Raw genomic sequence first — 21332 nt, 5'->3', positions numbered from 1 at the left:
TTACAGCTGCATTGGGCTGTTAAACAGGATTTATATCTATTGTAGATTCTATATCATTCGGTTGAAATACGTTAGCTAAATCTTCTGCGAATAATTCAGGTCTTTCATCGTTGCTTCGAACCCAATCATTTTGATTATTTTTAATAGGCGGTATTCAAATAATTGGTCTCTTAAATCTCTGAGTTGTTTTCCATAACGAGTAATTTTTGTCTGCTTCTGGGCTTAATTAACTTACATATATTTGGAAACAACAAATAATAAAATATAATTAATAAATGCAAAATACAAGTTGGAGACACCATTAATTAATATTTTCCCACAACAACCAATTTTAAATTATATTGAAGCATTTAATTAATGTTTATTTTACAAAATTCAAATCGAACGTTGAAATTTCGTTGTTCTTTTTCAGGTAGAGCAGATCTAATATCCTGCAATCTCTTCTTCTTATCGTTGCTTGCTTACATGGCGCACGTAAGTCAACGAGACTCAACATGCTGCCCCAGACAATGCCATCATCGGTCCGCAAATTCGAAAAACGGGGCGAAGAAGTACGAGAAGATCGCGGTCACCTTGCAGAAGAGCCTGACCAGTTGCCATTGGCCGAGCAAGGGTTTGCTTCAGCAGGAATCGTCGCAGAACGGACAGAAGCGTGGACAGGACGAGCTGTCGGGATGGTGTTGTTGGAAAACATTCGTCAGAGTGTGGTGTTATGTGTTTATTAGCGTGGTGTTAGCCATCTGTGCGATGTTGAGCAAGGAAACTGGTATTACAGTGTTGGGAATCAGCTTCGTGTACGATTATATTTACGCCAGAAGGAATTCTCTACGAAAGGTACGTTTTTATAGCTATATTCTTATATAATAAGGTGTTCTTGGATAAATCCAAGTAATATGAAATCAATCGTCATTGAAAATGATTAGTTTGTATTAAATATGGAACATTATTTATAACCAGGTATAATATATTAATATGACGCAATTGACGGAGTCAGAAGTAATTTTTTTATATTAATCTCCTGGAACGTCAACAATCTGTCCGTGTCTTTTAACTTTTGATATGTCGCGCTATTAGGTGTTGCGTACCATGCGGCCTCTTGTATAGATTTTGTTATATATTTTACTTCTATTTCCGTATCTCTTTCGGTTTTCAGAGGTAAATTTACAGATATAAAACTGTCTAATTTCTCTCTGAATAATAGTTGGTTTTCGTGTTATTCAAAGAAGATGCTTTTGTTTGGTTTGCGAATATTTGAGTTGACTGTTATTATAACAGATGAGTGATCAGACGATATATCGAAGCATGATTCAGCTTTGAACGTTTTGGTGTTAATATTTTTTGTAACACAAAAGTCTATGGTATCGGGAATTTTATTTCTATCTGACGGCCATTATGTTGGCTCACCAGTAGAGATATGCTGTAAGTTATGAGCCTTCATTTCTTTGACCAATTCTCTACCTTTTGCTGTTATTAATCTAGAACCCCACATTGCATGTTTTGCATTGTAGTTTCCTCCGGCAGTACCCACCATTGTAAAGTAACCGTGGTATTGTTCTGCCTTGTTCTTGTGTTTAGATGGACAATAGCACTCATTGTTAATGGCCCGCAAAAAATAAATTTAGCACTCGCACTTTTAGTAATGAATAATAATAATAATCTGACAATTATTCTGACTACTTAAGCATCTAAAGTAATACAGCCAGCGATATTGAAGCTGAAGGGCATTGTTTTGAGCCTATATATCGTATATAGACTCAAAACATATAATATAAAATATAATAAAACTAAATAATATATAATAAAACAAAGAATATCGTAGCTGCACCAAATAAACAAAAAAATTATATAAGTAAAGATGGAACAACAATATAGCAAGAAAACTCGTACAGAAGCAATATTCGTAGCAGAGCTGAAAATATTTTTACATATTTGACAGATGTAGAAATGGTTGCTAAAGACAAGTGGTGACCTCTTGAGAGTTTTAGTTTATTTTGGCCAATATGACTGTCAAGAGATGGTAAATTGCACTAACGAGAAAATGCGCTCGCAGAATACTAATAATAATCAATAAAGACAGATAAGGAAGCGACGAAAGCTCTTTTTGGATTATTCTTTATATCAGGTTTGGAACGTTGTGGTTGACGACCAGTACAATAGATTTATAGGCCACTGATGGCATTGGGATTAACATTTTTCAGGATACAATGAGTAGAAATCGATTTTCTTGAGATTTGGTAGTACAAGTACACGAAACAAGATTGACACGAACAAAGACTAATAATTTAGCTGCAGTAAGAAACATTTTTGAACGTGTTAACAGCCCGAAAATAGACCTTTAAGTAACAAGCCTTAATATATTGTGGATCGATTAGTACAAAGTGTATCACAAACATCTCAAAATATGAGCATGGATAACCTTTTGCTAGATACAAAACTACAAAAATTGTATTAAATAATTACAAGCTGACTACACTGGGTGCTTTACACGATAATAAAACTTATGTTCTTCCAGTTTTCCAGACAAGTCGTGAACACATCAATGTTTAAATATCATAAAGAAGTAACTATATTATCTTACGTCCCAAAACCATGTAGAATGATATAACTGATGTTATTAAATCATGACAAAGAAATTGACTCTGCAACAGGAAGTAAACAAAAACCGTCTATAATATCATTTCATAATCAGACCAAAAGTGGTTTTGATGTAGTTGGGCAGAACCCACGATGTCTCAAGAAATTCCAAACGCTGGTCACTAACAGTATTTTGTGTATTACTCAATCATGCAAGAATAGATGGTATGAAACAAAATAAATTTGAGATTAAGTTTATTCCCGCATTAGGCCTTTATGAGTAAAAGAAATTTGTATGCAAGGAAACAAAATCAAAATCTTGCAAAAGGCTTGCCCAACATTATCAGTAAATGTTTTGAGGATTATTCGGAAACTGTAGAAGAACCTCTTGCAAAAATGTCTATTATTATACAGAGATTCTGAAAATTAGTGAGTGCGTAGTTTGTTGAATACATATCTAACACCAAAAAGAGAAAAATATTTTTAGATTACTACTCCAAAAAAAAAAAACAACGTAAAAACTAAATAAAAATAAACAAAAACCTTATTTAACCTATCTACTATACGTATTTTATATTCCACTATATAAATACAATTTAGCTTAATACCTACCTAAACCAATTTATTTTTTTAAAATATTATTTTAACTACTACCAACAGATAAGTTTGAAGTCGGTTGTATTTTATTTCAAAACTTTTTTCTGTTATAAAGTTTGATTATTTTTTACTTTTCAGTTAGTTAATATTTATTGTTCGAATTCGGTTCAATTTTTTTTGTAAAAAAAAAATATTTTTCTCTTTTTAGTGTTAGATTTACTCAACAAATTACGCACTTATTTTATTAAGTATTACAGTAGGCAGGCCAAGTAAATGTCGAAAAAATTAGGAATAAAGAAACAATTGTTGGAAATAAGAAAGGCTTCAGGCCCCAGGATACACTACCTATTCTGGGTTATTTGACAAATGTTCCAACCAAACTAGAATGATAAAAAGTTGTTCCCCATTGAAAATAGAACTCGCGACCTCCACGTATGAGCTGAAAGCTTTAACCATTACACCATAGAAACAGTTGACTGTGATATGTCTACGAATTTTCAGCATCCCAGCATCCCTTCAACAGCCCTCGATTCGCACCCCCGTCCCTCCCTCTATCTGAGCCTGACTTGGTTCCAATGGATCCATCTCGGAAGTGTACTCTTTCGAATAAAAAATTTTGAATATCGGTCTATAATTGGCGGAGAAATCGGAGGACATACATTTGAAAAAATATACAGGCGAACATAGAAGAACCCCCTCCTCTTTTGAAGTCGGTTAAAAAAGGACGAATGAACCGGTATCGTAGGGAGCAGATCGAAGGAAAAATACATTTATCCCTCGATTTTAGATCTTTATATTTACCCCATTTGTATGCGGAATAACTCGAGTTGGCCGAAAGTGTTGACGCATTCGAAACCGGCCCTTGACGATAGGAAACAGACAGATCCGAACTACTTAAGGAGGGTCTCCCATCGCCTGGAAACTGTTACTTGTTAGACCGTGGAAGTTCTTTTTATCGAAACTATTTCCATGACAATGGAGAGGCAAACTAAACTAAAATAAATTTCGTGTCATCATAGAAAACGCCAACTTACAGACACTTCAACTTTGGTACTTAACTCAATCAATTCTCTCGGGGTTTTAAAAGTTTTCGAGAGAGTCCCGAACCAACCAGCCAACCACCGCCGCCCCTGTCCCCGCGCACCGCCGCCACCTCCGCATACCACGCCCCACTGCGAGAGATAAAACTTTTGGCCTTATTTTTTTTTGGCGGAAAATTTTATAAACTATAAATTGAAAATTTTCGAAGTTTTATGAACTTAGCCAATTCAGTTTGTAACAAAGTTAGCGGAAAGTTGTAAATTATACGTTTTAGTGTTTCGGGTGTGCCTTTTCGAGTTTCAATTTTTTTTTCTTCGTGTTTTTGTTTCTCTTTCTTCCATCACGAGGAAATTAGCGGCGATTGGATCGGTCGATGGATTCGATTCGTTTGCGACTCGATGATTTCGAGGGAGAATTAATTGATTTGATTTTATTATTTAAATTGGTATTGAAACTTTGATATTGCTTTTAATTGTGTGGTTGATTGGTGAGGCAGTTCTTTAATATTTATTCAAAAATGTGATCGCTTTGTGGTCGACAATGATTCAACCATATTTTTTTAAGTTAATGATGTTTCTCTCATTACAGATCAAAGGTTTCTAAAATTCATATATATCACGATATATTGAATTTAAGATAAGAAGCTTATTTGAGATATAACAATCATTAAAATAATACATGTCTGTTTATTGACACATATTACTGACCATTTTTAAATGGCATTAAATTGAACCTAATTTCCATTCAGTTACAACAATCAACAAAGAATTCATAATTTTAAAGTACTACATCGTTATACATTATAACAAAGTATCATTGGTACGTTTATTTTCAAAACTGTAACATCTTCAGGTCATCAAATATAATTATTTATGATCTTTCTTTACTTTTATGTTATAAACATAAATATGGAATAAAAAATGAAGTAATACATGCTTGTATATTAGCACATTCGCTGCCGATCTGGGATCAAATACTTACCCCAGAAGTTAAGTACATTTTTTCTGATTACAAAAATAAGATCTTCCTAATAACGTTTTCTAATACGTGTTCAGTTTAGATTTTAATATTTTCTGACAAAAATTTATGTTTTTTTTTGTGTCAGCACTGAGGTCAAATTTTATTACCGATGGTAAAATCACGCGCGAGCGCGTGGCGAATGAAAAGGGACAGAATAGGAAAATACATTGTTGATTAGAAGATATAATTTAATATACCACAACAAAGTTATATATAAAATGGGAATGAATCAAATAGTAAAATAAGATAAAAAAATATTATTACAAAATGTAAGTTTTACTACAAACAAACAAACTATCTATTCAAGTAAATTCAGAGGTCAATAGAAATAAATGAACGACTATAAGCTAATACAAATTTTGTCTAAAACTCATAATAAATATAAACCGTATTCAGATACATCAAAAGTGGTCAGGATATCCAGGACATGCACTGCATATATAAATAGTACATTTTCTTTTTTTTTGAAAATAATAATTTTTACATTGCTTTTTCATTACCTTTCCTGCTTTTTTCTTCGCCCGTATTTTTAAAACATGTTCGCTGATAACCGCTCTGGAAGTAGGTTTGAACGGAGCCTTTAGTAACCTTTTTATGACGGCAAACGAAAGTCGTATATTGGAATACAGAATATATGATTGCTTGAATATTTGTTGTAAAGTTAGGGCACATTTCATATCTATTTTTCTACTTTTAGGACAAGGGCCTCGACATATCGATATTTTTTCCGCCATATGCAGTTTTGTAATACATATGAATCAAAAATGAGAAATCGAAACCAAGCTCGTAAATGCCTCACCTATAGTCTTCAGAAAACGCCCATACAACCACAATAGCACACTGCTAAGCACAAAGCTTCACACCACGAGCTAGCGCGTTATTGGCAGCGAACATTTTAAAACAGAAAATATATGAACAATCAATTTTGAAATTGATATTTCACTTTAACAAGGAATGTATTTACAATAATCAAATTAGCCGGCTTAGTGGCGCAGTGGTAAAGGCGATGGGACGGTCCTCCTACTGTTGCGATACCCGCGTGTTCGAATCCTGCTGGGGCATGGTCGTAAATTTATGCTTGTGATTGTTTAATATTCGTGAATGTTCTAGGCAAGAGTGTAAAATCCGACAAGGAAAATTATCCCAGTCACGCCACTAACCAGGCTGGGTAACACCGGATGTCTTCTGGGATGATTTCTAAAGTTGGTCACTCGCCTGTCGGTATGCTTAATGATGAGGACCGTGGTTTGGAGCCCACGTTAAACTTTAGGCCCAGTCCAGATAAATCCATAGTCGGTAAAAGGAGACTTTATATATATATATATATATATATATATATATATATATATAAAATAATTAAATTAACTATTGATTTTTATAAAATGAGAACTATAAAAATATTATATACAAAGTTCAATAAATATAATATCGTATAGTCACATATTTTATTACATTAATCCTTAAACACCTTAATATTTATCAATGCTTTAAAATGTTTACAAATTGACTGTTCATAATTTCTTCTATTTATACTATGTGTTCCATTTATGCAAATTATGCAGTTAGTTTCATTTTGACTGTTGCATATTTTCATTACATCATTAATATATTCATTATTCTTTATCTTTTATCCATATAACTCACCTAAAATATATATTACAAAAACAATAAATTCACCAGGCAGATTAAAGGAATATTTTCTTTCCCAAAATTTTAAATAAAATTTCATCGTTATTTGCTTATTTATTAAATTCTTCCGTCTCGCCCTGGCTGATGGCTCATCTTTAATTTACCTTCTCTGGCTTCCGATTATCTACTGCTTTCTACTTTATCTTATGTTCCATATGGGAAATAACAACTCCCCAGCAAACGATGAATTAAAATTCTATGAAAACAAGAAGATAGTATTTATTTTATGAGCAGCTGCTGATCTGGGAATGACTGGATGTACTTGGATGTGTCATATTCTCTTTGGTCCTTATCCTATCAGCTGTTTCAGCTGAATATAAGAACCTATAGACAGTCTGCAAACATATCAACCTATTATCTGGAATATATTAATTTCAGTTGGCATGTAGGACAAATACAGTTTTAATTGCCTCAACACAATGGTATATTCAGCTGGAAAGATGTCTCTCTGTACAGTATTTAAAACTAATAGTACCGATATATTGGAATTGGATATATAACGGTACTGAAAAATGATGAAGATGTCAACAGCGGTTAAGGACAGTGATAATCAATAACAATGGCAACATTTTTAACAAACTCGAATATAAATAGGATCTAAAATAACAAAGTACCAGATGGAATTATAAATTCGGGACACAGAGAAAATTAGCAGCAGTCAAATAGTACGTGACCTGTAAAGCATAAAGGACGTACTCTGTATGGGGACAGACCACATTATTATGTCAAAAAAATAGTAATATATACTCACTTATATATACTAACAATATATGCTTACCAATAGACAATTAATAAAAATAGCTCAGGTTTAAGGGATTAGTAGAAAACATTTGCAATATATTTTGAAAATAAATGGCGAAATATTAAATTTTCCTCTTGTTAACAGTAAAATTATCTGCAAACATATCAACCTATTGTCTGGAACATATTAATTTCAGTTGGCCTGTAAGACAAATATAGTTTTAATTGCATCAACACTATGGTATATACAGCTGGAAAGATGTCTTTCTGTACAGTATTTCAAAGTAATAGTACCGATAAGGAGTATATTGGAATTGGTATATATAACGGTACTGAAAAATGATGAAGATGTCAACAGCGGTTAAGGACAGTGATAATCAATAACATTGGCAACATTTTTAACAAACTCGAATATAAATAAGAACTAAAATAACAAAGTACCAGATGGAATTATGAATTCGGGGCACAGAGAAAATTAGCAGCAGTCAAATAGTACGTGACCTGTAAATCATAAAGGACGTACTCTGTATGGGGACAGACCACATTATCATGTCAAAAAAAAAGTAATATATACTCACTCATATATACTAACAATATATGCTTACCAATAGACAATTAATAAAAATAGCTCAGGTGTAAGGGATTAGTAGAAAAAATTAGCAATGTATTTTGAAAGTAAATGGCGAAATATTAAATTTTCCTCTTGTGAACAGTAAAATTATCTTTCATTACAAACCATCAGTAATCTGCTGATCGATATATATATATATATATATATATATATATATATATATATATATATATATATTCATATATATATTCATCTACAATTCAAATAACGATTTATCATTAAACTATCCGTAGACAGTCTGCAAACATATCAACCTATTGTCTGGAACATATTAATTTCAGTTGGCCTGTAAGACAAATACAGTTTTAATTGCATCAACACTATGGTATATACAGCTGGAAAGATGTCTTTCTGTACAGTATTTCAAAGTAATAGTACCGATAAGGAGTATATTGGAATTGGTATATATAACGGTACTGAAAAATGATGAAGATGTCAACAGCGGTTAAGGACAGTGATAATCAATAACATTGGCAACATTTTTAACAAACTCGAATATAAATAAGAACTAAAATAACAAAGTACCAGATGGAATTATGAATTCGGGGCACAGAGAAAATTAGCAGCAGTCAAATAGTACGTGACCTGTAAATCATAAAGGACGTACTCTGTATGGGGACAGACCACATTATCATGTCAAAAAAAAAGTAATATATACTCACTCATATATACTAACAATATATGCTTACCAATAGACAATTAATAAAAATAGCTCAGGTGTAAGGGATTAGTAGAAAAAATTAGCAATGTATGTTGAAAGTAAATGGCGAAATATTAAATTTTCCTCTTGTGAACAGTAAAATTATCTTTCATTACAAACCATCAGTAATCTGCTGATCGATATATATATATATATATATATATATATATATATATATATATATATATATATATATTCATATATATATTCATCTACAATTCAAATAACGATTTATCATTAAATTATCCGTAGACAGTCTGCAAACATATCAACCTATTGTCTGGAACATATTAATTTCAGTTGGCCTGTAAGACAAATACAGTTTTAATTGCATCAACACTATGGTATATACAGCTGGAAAGATGTCTTTCTGTACAGTATTTCAAAGTAATAGTACCGATAAGGAGTATATTGGAATTGGTATATATAACGGTACTGAAAAATGATGAAGATGTCAACAGCGGTTAAGGACAGTGATAATCAATAACAATGGCAACATTTTTAACAAACTCGAATATAAATAGGATCTAAAATAACAAAGTACCAGATGGAATTATGAATTCGTGGCACAGAGAAAATTAGCAGCAGTCAAATAGTACGTGACCTGTAAAGCATAAAGGACGTACTCTGTATGGGAACAGACCACATTATCATGTCAAAAAAAAATAGTAATATATACTCACTCATATATACTAACAATATATGCTTACCAATAGACAATTAATAAAAATAGCTCAGGTGTAAGGGATTAGTAGAAAAAATTAGCAATGTATTTTGAAAGTAAATGGCGAAATATTAAATTTTCCTCTTGTGAACAGTAAAATTATCTTTCATTACAAACCATCAGTAATCTGCTGATCGATATATATATATATATATATATATATATATATATATATATATATATATATATTCATATATATATTCATCTACAATTCAAATAACGATTTATCATTAAACTATCCGTAGACAGTCTGCAAACATATCAACCTATTGTCTGGAACATATTAATTTCAGTTGGCCTGTAAGACAAATACAGTTTTAATTGCATCAACACTATGGTATATACAGCTGGAAAGATGTCTTTCTGTACAGTATTTCAAAGTAATAGTACCGATAAGGAGTATATTGGAATTGGTATATATAACGGTACTGAAAAATGATGAAGATGTCAACAGCGGTTAAGGACAGTGATAATCAATAACAATGGCAACATTTTTAACAAACTCGAATATAAATAGGATCTAAAATAACAAAGTACCAGATGGAATTATAAATTCGGGGCACAGAGAAAATTAGCAGCAGTCAAATAGTACGTGACCTGTAAAGCATAAAGGACGTACTCTGTATGGGGACAGACCACATTATCATGTCAAAAAAAAAGTAATACTCACTCATATATACTAACAATATATGCTTACCAATAGACAATTAATAAAAATAGCTCAGGTGTAAGGGATTAGTAGAAAAAATTAGCAATGTATTTTGAAAGTAAATGGCGAAATATTAAATTTTCCTCTTGTGAACAGTAAAATTATCTTTCATTACAAACCATCAGTAATCTGCTGATCGATATATATATATATATATATATATATATATATATATATATATATATATATATATATATATATATTCATATATATATTCATCTACAATTCAAATAACGATTTATCATTAAATTATCCGTAGACAGTCTGCAAACATATCAACCTATTGTCTGGAACATATTAATTTCAGTTGGCCTGTAAGACAAATACAGTTTTAATTGCATCAACACTATGGTATATACAGCTGGAAAGATGTCTTTCTGTACAGTATTTCAAAGTAATAGTACCGATAAGGAGTATATTGGAATTGGTATATATAACGGTACCGAAAAATGATGAAGATGTCAACAGCGGTTAAGGACAGTGATAATCAATAACATTGGCAACATTTTTAACAAACTCGAATATAAATAGGATCTAAAATAACAAAGTACCAGATGGAATTATAAATTCGGGGCACAGAGAAAATTAGCAGCAGTCAAATAGTACGTGACCTGTAAAGCATAAAGGACGTACTCTGTATGGGGACAGACCACATTATCATGTCAAAAAAAATAGTAATATATACTCACTCATATATACTAACAATATATGCTTACCAATAGACAATTAATAAAAATAGCTCAGGTGTAAGGGATTAGTAGAAAAAATTAGCAATGTATTTTGAAAGTAAATGGCGAAATATTAAATTTTCCTCTTGTGAACAGTAAAATTATCTTTCATTACAAACCATCAGTAATCTGCTAATAGCTTATATATATATATATATATATATATATATATATATATATATATTCATCTACAATTCAAATAACGATTTATCATTAAATTATCCGTAGACAGTCTGCAAACATATCAACCTATTGTCTGGAACATATTAATTTCAGTTGGCCTGTAAGACAAATACAGTTTTAATTGCATCAACACTATGGTATATACAGCTGGAAAGATGTCTTTCTGTACAGTATTTCAAAGTAATAGTACCGATAAGGAGTATATTGGAATTGGTATATATAACGGTACTGAAAAATGATGAAGATGTCAACAGCGGTTAAGGACAGTGATAATCAATAACATTGGCAACATTTTTAACAAACTCGAATATAAATAGGATCTAAAATAACAAAGTACCAGATGGAATTATAAATTCGGGACACAGAGAAAATTAGCAGCAGTCAAATAGTACGTGACCTGTAAAGCATAAAGGACGTACTCTGTATGGGGACAGACCACATTATTATGTCAAAAAAATAGTAATATATACTCACTTATATATACTAACAATATATGCTTACCAATAGGCAATTAATAAAAATAGCTCAGGTTTAAGGGATTAGTAGAAAACATTTGCAATATATTTTGAAAATAAATGGCGAAATATTAAATTTTCCTCTTGTTAACAGTAAAATTATCTTTCATTACAAACCATCAGTAATCTGCTAATAGCTTATATATATATATATATATATATATATATATATATATATATATTCATCTACAATTCAAATAACGATTTATCATTAAATTATCCGTAGACAGTCTGCAAACATATCAACCTATTGTCTGGAACATATTAATTTCAGTTGGCCTGTAAGACAAATACAGTTTTAATTGCATCAACACTATGGTATATACAGCTGGAAAGATGTCTTTCTGTACAGTATTTCAAAGTAATAGTACCGATAAGGAGTATATTGGAATTGGTATATATAACGGTACCGAAAAATGATGAAGATGTCAACAGCGGTTAAGGACAGTGATAATCAATAACATTGGCAACATTTTTAACAAACTCGAATATAAATAAGATCTAAAATAACAAAGTACCAGATGGAATTATAAATTCGGGGCACAGAGAAAATTAGCAGCAGTCAAATAGTACGTGACCTGTAAATCATAAAGGACGTACTCTGTATGGGAACAGACCACATTATCATGTCAAAAAAAATAGTAATATATACTCACTCATATATACTAACAATATATGCTTACCAATAGACAATTAATAAAAATAGCTTAGGTTTAAGGGATTAGTAGAAAACATTTGCAATATATTTTGAAAATAAATGGCGAAATATTAAATTTTCCTCTTGTTAACAGTAAAATTATCTTTCATTACAAACCATCAGTAATCTGCTAATAGCTTATATATATATATATATATATATATATATATATATATATATATATATACATCTACATCTACAATTCAAATAACGATTTATCATTAAATTATCCGTAGACAGTCTGCAAACATATCAACCTATTGTCTGGAACATATTAATTTCAGTTGGCCTGTAAGACAAATACAGTTTTAATTGCATCAACACTATGGTATATACAGCTGGAAAGATGTCTTTCTGTACAGTATTTCAAAGTAATAGTACCGATAAGGAGTATATTGGAATTGGTATATATAACGGTACCGAAAAATGATGAAGATGTCAACAGCGGTTAAGGACAGTGATAATCAATAACATTGGCAACATTTTTAACAAACTCGAATATAAATAAGATCTAAAATAACAAAGTACCAGATGGAATTATGAATTCGGGGCACAGAGAAAATTAGCAGCAGTCAAATAGTACGTGACCTGTAAAGCATAAAGGACGTACTCTGTATGGGGACAGACCACATTATCATGTCAAAAAAAATAGTAATATATACTCACTCATATATACTAACAATATATGCTTACCAATAGACAATTAATGAAAACAGCTCAGGTGTAAGGGGTTAGTAGAAAAAATTAGCAATGTATTTTGAAAGTAAATGGCGAAATATTAAATTTTCCTCTTGTGAACAGTAAAATTATCTTTCATTACAAACCATCAGTAATCTGCTGATCGATATATATATATATATATATATATATATATATATATATATATATATATATATATATATTCATATATATATTCATCTACAATTCAAATAACGATTTATCATTAAACTATCCGTAGACAGTCTGCAAACATATCAACCTATTGTCTGGAACATATTAATTTCAGTTGGCCTGTAAGACAAATACAGTTTTAATTGCATCAACACTATGGTATATACAGCTGGAAAGATGTCTTTCTGTACAGTATTTCAAAGTAATAGTACCGATAAGGAGTATATTGGAATTGGTATATATAACGGTACCGAAAAATGATGAAGATGTCAACAGCGGTTAAGGACAGTGATAATCAATAACATTGGCAACATTTTTAACAAACTCGAATATAAATAAGATCTAAAATAACAAAGTACCAGATGGAATTATGAATTCGGGGCACAGAGAAAATTAGCAGCAGTCAAATAGTACGTGACCTGTAAAGCATAAAGGACGTACTCTGTATGGGGACAGACCACATTATCATGTCAAAAAAAATAGTGATATATACTCACTCATATATACTAACAATATATGCTTACCAATAGACAATTAATGAAAACAGCTCAGGTGTAAGGGGTTAGTAGAGAAAATTAGCAATGTATTTTGAAAGTAAATGGCGAAATATTAAATTTTCCTCTTGTGAACAGTAAAATTATCTTTCATTACAAACCATCAGTAATCTGCTGATCGATATATATATATATATATATATATATATATATATATATATATATATATATATATATATATACATCTACATCTACAATTCAAATAACGATTTATCATTAAACTATCCGTAGACAGTCTGCAAACATATCAACCTATTGTCTGGAACATATTAATTTCAGTTGGCCTGTAAGACAAATACAGTTTTAATTGCATCAACACTATGGTATATACAGCTGGAAAGATGTCTTTCTGTACAGTATTTCAAAGTAATAGTACCGATAAGGAGTATATTGGAATTGGTATATATAACGGTACCGAAAAATGATGAAGATGTCAACAGCGGTTAAGGACAGTGATAATCAATAACATTGGCAACATTTTTAACAAACTCGAATATAAATAAGATCTAAAATAACAAAGTACCAGATGGAATTATGAATTCGGGGCACAGAGAAAATTAGCAGCAGTCAAATAGTACGTGACCTGTAAAGCATAAAGGACGTACTCTGTATGGGGACAGACCACATTATCATGTCAAAAAAATAGTAATACTCGCTCATATATACTAACAATATATGCTTACCAATAGACAATTAATAAAAACAGCTCAGGTGTAAGGGGTTAGTAGAAAAAATTAGCAATGTATTTTGAAAGTAAATGGCGAAATATTAAATTTTCCTCTTGTGAACAGTAAAATTATCTTTCATTACAAACCATCAGTAATCTGCTGATCGATATATATATATATATATATATATATATATATATATATATATATATATATTCATATATATATTCATCTACAATTCAAATAACGATTTATCATTAAACTATCCGTAGACAGTCTGCAAACATATCAACCTATTGTCTGGAACATATTAATTTCAGTTGGCCTGTAAGACAAATACAGTTTTAATTGCATCAACACTATGGTATATACAGCTGGAAAGATGTCTTTCTGTACAGTATTTCAAAGTAATAGTACCGATAAGGAGTATATTGGAATTGGTATATATAACGGTACCGAAAAATGATGAAGATGTCAACAGCGGTTAAGGACAGTGATAATCAATAACATTGGCAACATTTTTAACAAACTCGAATATAAATAAGATCTAAAATAACAAAGTACCAGATGGAATTATGAATTCGGGGCACAGAGAAAATTAGCAGCAGTCAAATAGTACGTGACCTGTAAAGCATAAAGGACGTACTCTGTATGGGGACAGACCACATTATCATGTCAAAAAAAATAGTGATATATACTCACTCATATATACTAACAATATATGCTTACCAATAGACAATTAATGAAAACAGCTCAGGTGTAAGGGGTTAGTAGAGAAAATTAGCAATGCATTTTGAAAGTAAATGGCGAAATATTAAATTTTCCTCTTGTGAACAGTAAAATTATCTTTCATTACAAACCATCAGTAATCTGCTGATCGATATATATATATATATATATATATATATATATATATATATATATATATATATATATATATACATCTACATCTACAATTCAAATAACGATTTATCATTAAATTATCCGTAGACAGTCTGCAAACATATCAACCTATTGTCTGGAACATATTAATTTCAGTTGGCCTGTAAGACAAATACAGTTTTAATTGCATCAACACTATGGTATATACAGCTGGAAAGATGTCTTTCTGTACAGTATTTCAAAGTAATAGTACCGATAAGGAGTATATTGGAATTGGTATATATAACGGTACTGAAAAATGATGAAGATGTCAACAGCGGTTAAGGACAGTGATAATCAATAACATTGGCAACATTTTTAACAAACTCGAATATAAATAAGATCTAAAATAACAAAGTACCAGATGGAATTATGAATTCGGGGCACAGAGAAAATTAGCAGCAGTCAAATAGTACGTGACCTGTAAAGCATAAAGGACGTACTCTGTATGGGGACAGACCACATTATCATGTCAAAAAAAATAGTAATATATACTCACTCATATATACTAACAATATATGCTTACCAATAGACAATTAATGAAAACAGCTCAGGTGTAAGGGGTTAGTAGAGAAAATTAGCAATGTATTTTGAAAGTAAATGGCGAAATATTAAATTTTCCTCTTGTGAACAGTAAAATTATCTTTCATTACAAACCATCAGTAATCTGCTGATCGATATATATATATATATATATATATATATATATATATATATATATATACATCTACATCTACAATTCAAATAACGATTTATCATTAAATTATCCGTAGACAGTCTGCAAACATATCAACCTATTGTCTGGAACATATTAATTTCAGTTGGCCTGTAAGACAAATACAGTTTTAATTGCATCAACACTATGGTATATACAGCTGGAAAGATGTCTTTCTGTACAGTATTTCAAAGTAATAGTACCGATAAGGAGTATATTGGAATTGGTATATATAACGGTACTGAAAAATGATGAAGATGTCAACAGCGGTTAAGGACAGTGATAATCAATAACATTGGCAACATTTTTAACAAACTCGAATATAAATAAGATCTAAAATAACAAAGTACCAGATGGAATTATGAATTCGGGGCACAGAGAAAATTAGCAGCAGTCAAATAGTACGTGACCTGTAAAGCATAAAGGACGTACTCTGTATGGGGACAGACCACATTATCATGTCAAAAAAAATAGTAATATATACTCACTCATATATACTAACAATATATGCTTACCAATAGACAATTAATGAAAACAGCTCAGGTGTAAGGGGTTAGTAGAGAAAATTAGCAATGTATTTTGAAAGTAAATGGCGAAATATTAAATTTTCCTCTTGTGAACAGTAAAATTATCTTTCATTACAAACCATCAGTAATCTGCTGATCGATATATATATATATATATATATATATATACATCTACATCTACAATTCAAATAACGATTTATCATTAAATTATCCGTAGACAGTCTGCAAACATATCAACCTATTGTCTGGAACATATTAATTTCAGTTGGCCTGTAAGACAAATACAGTTTTAATTGCATCAACACTATGGTATATACAGCTGGAAAGATGTCTTTCTGTACAGTATTTCAAAGTAATAGTACCGATAAGGAGTATATTGGAATTGGTATATATAACGGTACTGAAAAATGATGAAGATGTCAACAGCGGTTAAGGACAGTGATAATCAATAACATTGGCAACATTTTTAACAAACTCGAATATAAATAAGATCTAAAATAACAAAGTACCAGATGGAATTATGAATTCGTGGCACAGAGAAAATTAGCAGCAGTCAAATAGTACGTGACCTGTAAAGCATAAAGGACGTACTTTGTATGGGGCAGACCACATTATCATGTCAAAAAAAAATAGTAATATATACTCACTCATATATACTAACAATATATGCTTACCAATAGACAATTAATGAAAACAGCTCAGGTGTAAGGGGTTAGTAGAGAAAATTAGCAATGCATTTTGAAAGTAAATGGCGAAATATTAAATTTTCCTCTTGTGAACAGTAAAATTATCTTTCATTACAAACCATCAGTAATCTGCTGATCGATATATATATATATATATATATATATATATATATATATACATCTACATCTACAATTCAAATAACGATTTATCATTAAATTATCCGTAGACAGTCTGCAAACATATCAACCTATTGTCTGGAACATATTAATTTCAGTTGGCCTGTAAGACAAATACAGTTTTAATTGCATCAACACTATGGTATATACAGCTGGAAAGATGTCTTTCTGTACAGTATTTCAAAGTAATAGTACCGATAAGGAGTATATTGGAATTGGTATATATAACGGTACTGAAAAATGATGAAGATGTCAACAGCGGTTAAGGACAGTGATAATCAATAACATTGGCAACATTTTTAACAAACTCGAATATAAATAAGATCTAAAATAACAAAGTACCAGATGGAATTATAAATTCGGGGCACAGAGAAAATTAGCAGCAGTCAAATAGTACGTGACCTGTAAATCATAAAGGACGTACTCTGTATGGGAACAGACCACATTATCATGTCAAAAAAAAATAGTAATATATACTCACTCATATATACTAACAATATATGCTTACCAATAGACAATTAATGAAAACAGCTCAGGTGTAAGGGGTTAGTAGAGAAAATTAGCAATGTATTTTGAAAGTAAATGGCGAAATATTAAATTTTCCTCTTGTGAACAGTAAAATTATCTTTCATTACAAACCATCAGTAATCTGATGATCGATATATATATATATATATATATATATATATATATATATATATACATCTACATCTACAATTCAAATAACGATTTATCATTAAATTATCCGTAGACAGTCTGCAAACATATCAACCTATTGTCTGGAACATATTAATTTCAGTTGGCCTGTAAGACAAATACAGTTTTAATTGCATCAACACTATGGTATATACAGCTGGAAAGATGTCTTTCTGTACAGTATTTCAAAGTAATAGTACCGATAAGGAGTATATTGGAATTGGTATATATAACGGTACTGAAAAATGATGAAGATGTCAACAGCGGTTAAGGACAGTGATAATCAATAACATTGGCAACATTTTTAACAAACTCGAATATAAATAAGATCTAAAATAACAAAGTACCAGATGGAATTATGAATTCGTGGCACAGAGAAAATTAGCAGCAGTCAAATAGTACGTGACCTGTAAAGCATAAAGGACGTACTTTGTATGGGGCAGACCACATTATCATGTCAAAAAAAAATAGTAATATATACTCACTCATATATACTAACAATATATGCTTACCAATAGACAATTAATGAAAACAGCTCAGGTGTAAGGGGTTAGTAGAGAAAATTAGCAATGCATTTTGAAAGTAAATGGCGAAATATTAAATTTTCCTCTTGTGAACAGTAAAATTATCTTTCATTACAAACCATCAGTAATCTGCTGATCGATATATATATATATATATATATATATATATATATATATATATATATATATATATATATATATATATATATATATATACATCTACATCTACAATTCAAATAACGATTTATCATTAAATTATCCGTAGACTGTCTGCAAACATATCAACCTATTGTCTGGAACATATTAATTTCAGTTGGCCTGTAAGACAAATACAGTTTTAATTGCATCAACACTATGGTATATACAGCTGGAAAGATGTCTTTCTGTACAGTATTTCAAAGTAATAGTACCGATAAGGAGTATATTGGAATTGGTATATATAACGGTACTGAAAAATGATGAAGATGTCAACAGCGGTTAAGGACAGTGATAATCAATAACATTGGCAACATTTTTAACAAACTCGAATATAAATAAGATCTAAAATAACAAAGTACCAGATGGAATTATGAATTCGGGGCACAGAGAAAATTAGCAGCAGTCAAATAGTACGTGACCTGTAAAGCATAAAGGACGTACTTTGTATGGGGCAGACCACATTATCATGTCAAAAAAAAATAGTAATATATACTCACTCATATATACTAACAATATATGCTTACCAATAGACAATTAATGAAAACAGCTCAGGTGTAAGGGGTTAGTAGAGAAAATTAGCAATGTATTTTGAAAGTAAATGGCGAAATATTAAATTTTCCTCTTGTGAACAGTAAAATTATCTTTCATTACAAACCATCAGTAATCTGCTGATCGATATATATATATATATATATATATATATATATATATATATATATATACATCTACATCTACAATTCAAATAACGATTTATCATTAAATTATCCGTAGACAGTCTGCAAACATATCAACCTATTGTCTGGAACATATTAATTTCAGTTGGCCTGTAAGACAAATACAGTTTTAATTGCATCAACACTATGGTATATACAGCTGGAAAGATGTCTTTCTGTACAGTATTTCAAAGTAATAGTACCGATAAGGAGTATATTGGAATTGGTATATATAACGGTACTGAAAAATGATGAAGATGTCAACAGCGGTTAAGGACAGTGATAATCAATAACATTGGCAACATTTTTAACAAACTCGAATATAAATAAGATCTAAAATAACAAAGTACCAGATGGAATTATGAATTCGTGGCACAGAGAAAATTAGCAGCAGTCAAATAGTACGTGACCTGTAAAGCATAAAGGACGTACTTTGTATGGGGCAGACCACATTATCATGTCAAAAAAAAATAGTAATATATACTCACTCATATATACTAACAATATATGCTTACCAATAGACAATTAATAAAAATAGCTCAGGTGTAAGGGATTAGTAGAAAAAATTAGCAATGTATTTTGAAAGTAAATGGCGAAATATTAAATTTTCCTCTTGTTAACAGTAAAATTATCTTTCATTACAAACCATCAGTAATCTGCTGATCGATATATATATATATATATATATATATATATATATATATATATATATATATATATATATATTCATATATATATTCATCTACAATTCAAATAACGATTTATCATTAAATTATCCGTAGACAGTCTGCAAACATATCAACCTATTGTCTGGAACATATTAATTTCAGTTGGCCTGTAAGACAAATACAGTTTTAATTGCATCAACACTATGGTATATACAGCTGGAAAGATGTCTTTCTGTACAGTATTTCAAAGTAATAGTACCGATAAGGAGTATATTGGAATTGGTATATATAACGGTACTGAAAAATGATGAAGATGTCAACAGCGGTTAAGGACAGTGATAATCAATAACATTGGCAACATTTTTAACAAACTCGAATATAAATAAGATCTAAAATAACAAAGTACCAGATGGAATTATGAATTCGTGGCACAGAGAAAATTAGCAGCAGTCAAATAGTACGTGACCTGTAAATCATAAAGGACGTACTCTGTATGGGAACAGACCACATTATCATGTCAAAAAAAAATAGTAATATATACTCACTCATATATACTAACAATATATGCTTACCAATAGACAATTAATAAAAATAGCTCAGGTGTAAGGGATTAGTAGAAAAAATTAGCAATGTATTTTGAAAGTAAATGGCGAAATATTAAATTTTCCTCTTGTGAACAGTAAAATTATCTTTCATTACAAACCATCAGTAATCTGCTGATCGATATATATATATATATATATATATATATATATATATATATATATTCATATATATATTCATCTACAATTCAAATAACGATTTATCATTAAATTATCCGTAGACAGTCTGCAAACATATCAACC

At 30.5% G+C, this 21332-nt stretch overlaps 1 protein-coding gene across 2 annotated transcripts in view; it reads left to right on the top strand.

Moving 5' to 3' along the window:
• Positions 1 to 21332, top strand: part of LOC143205184 (protein O-mannosyl-transferase TMTC2) — a 456770-nt gene that overhangs the window by 67274 nt on the left and 368164 nt on the right. For both annotated transcript variants that reach the window (XM_076418306.1, XM_076418305.1), the window contains exon 3: positions 413 to 834. In XM_076418306.1, the coding sequence (XP_076274421.1) occupies positions 413 to 834 (422 nt within the window). The remainder of the gene's footprint in view (positions 1 to 412; positions 835 to 21332) is intronic.

This window comes from Rhynchophorus ferrugineus, unplaced genomic scaffold (genome assembly GCF_030347505.1).
Source record: "Rhynchophorus ferrugineus isolate W39M unplaced genomic scaffold, kcgeb_rfMv2 rfM11, whole genome shotgun sequence".
In the NCBI taxonomy this organism is placed as follows: Eukaryota; Metazoa; Arthropoda; class Insecta; order Coleoptera; family Curculionidae; genus Rhynchophorus; species Rhynchophorus ferrugineus.
This window is presented reverse-complemented; position numbering and strand designations above follow the sequence as displayed.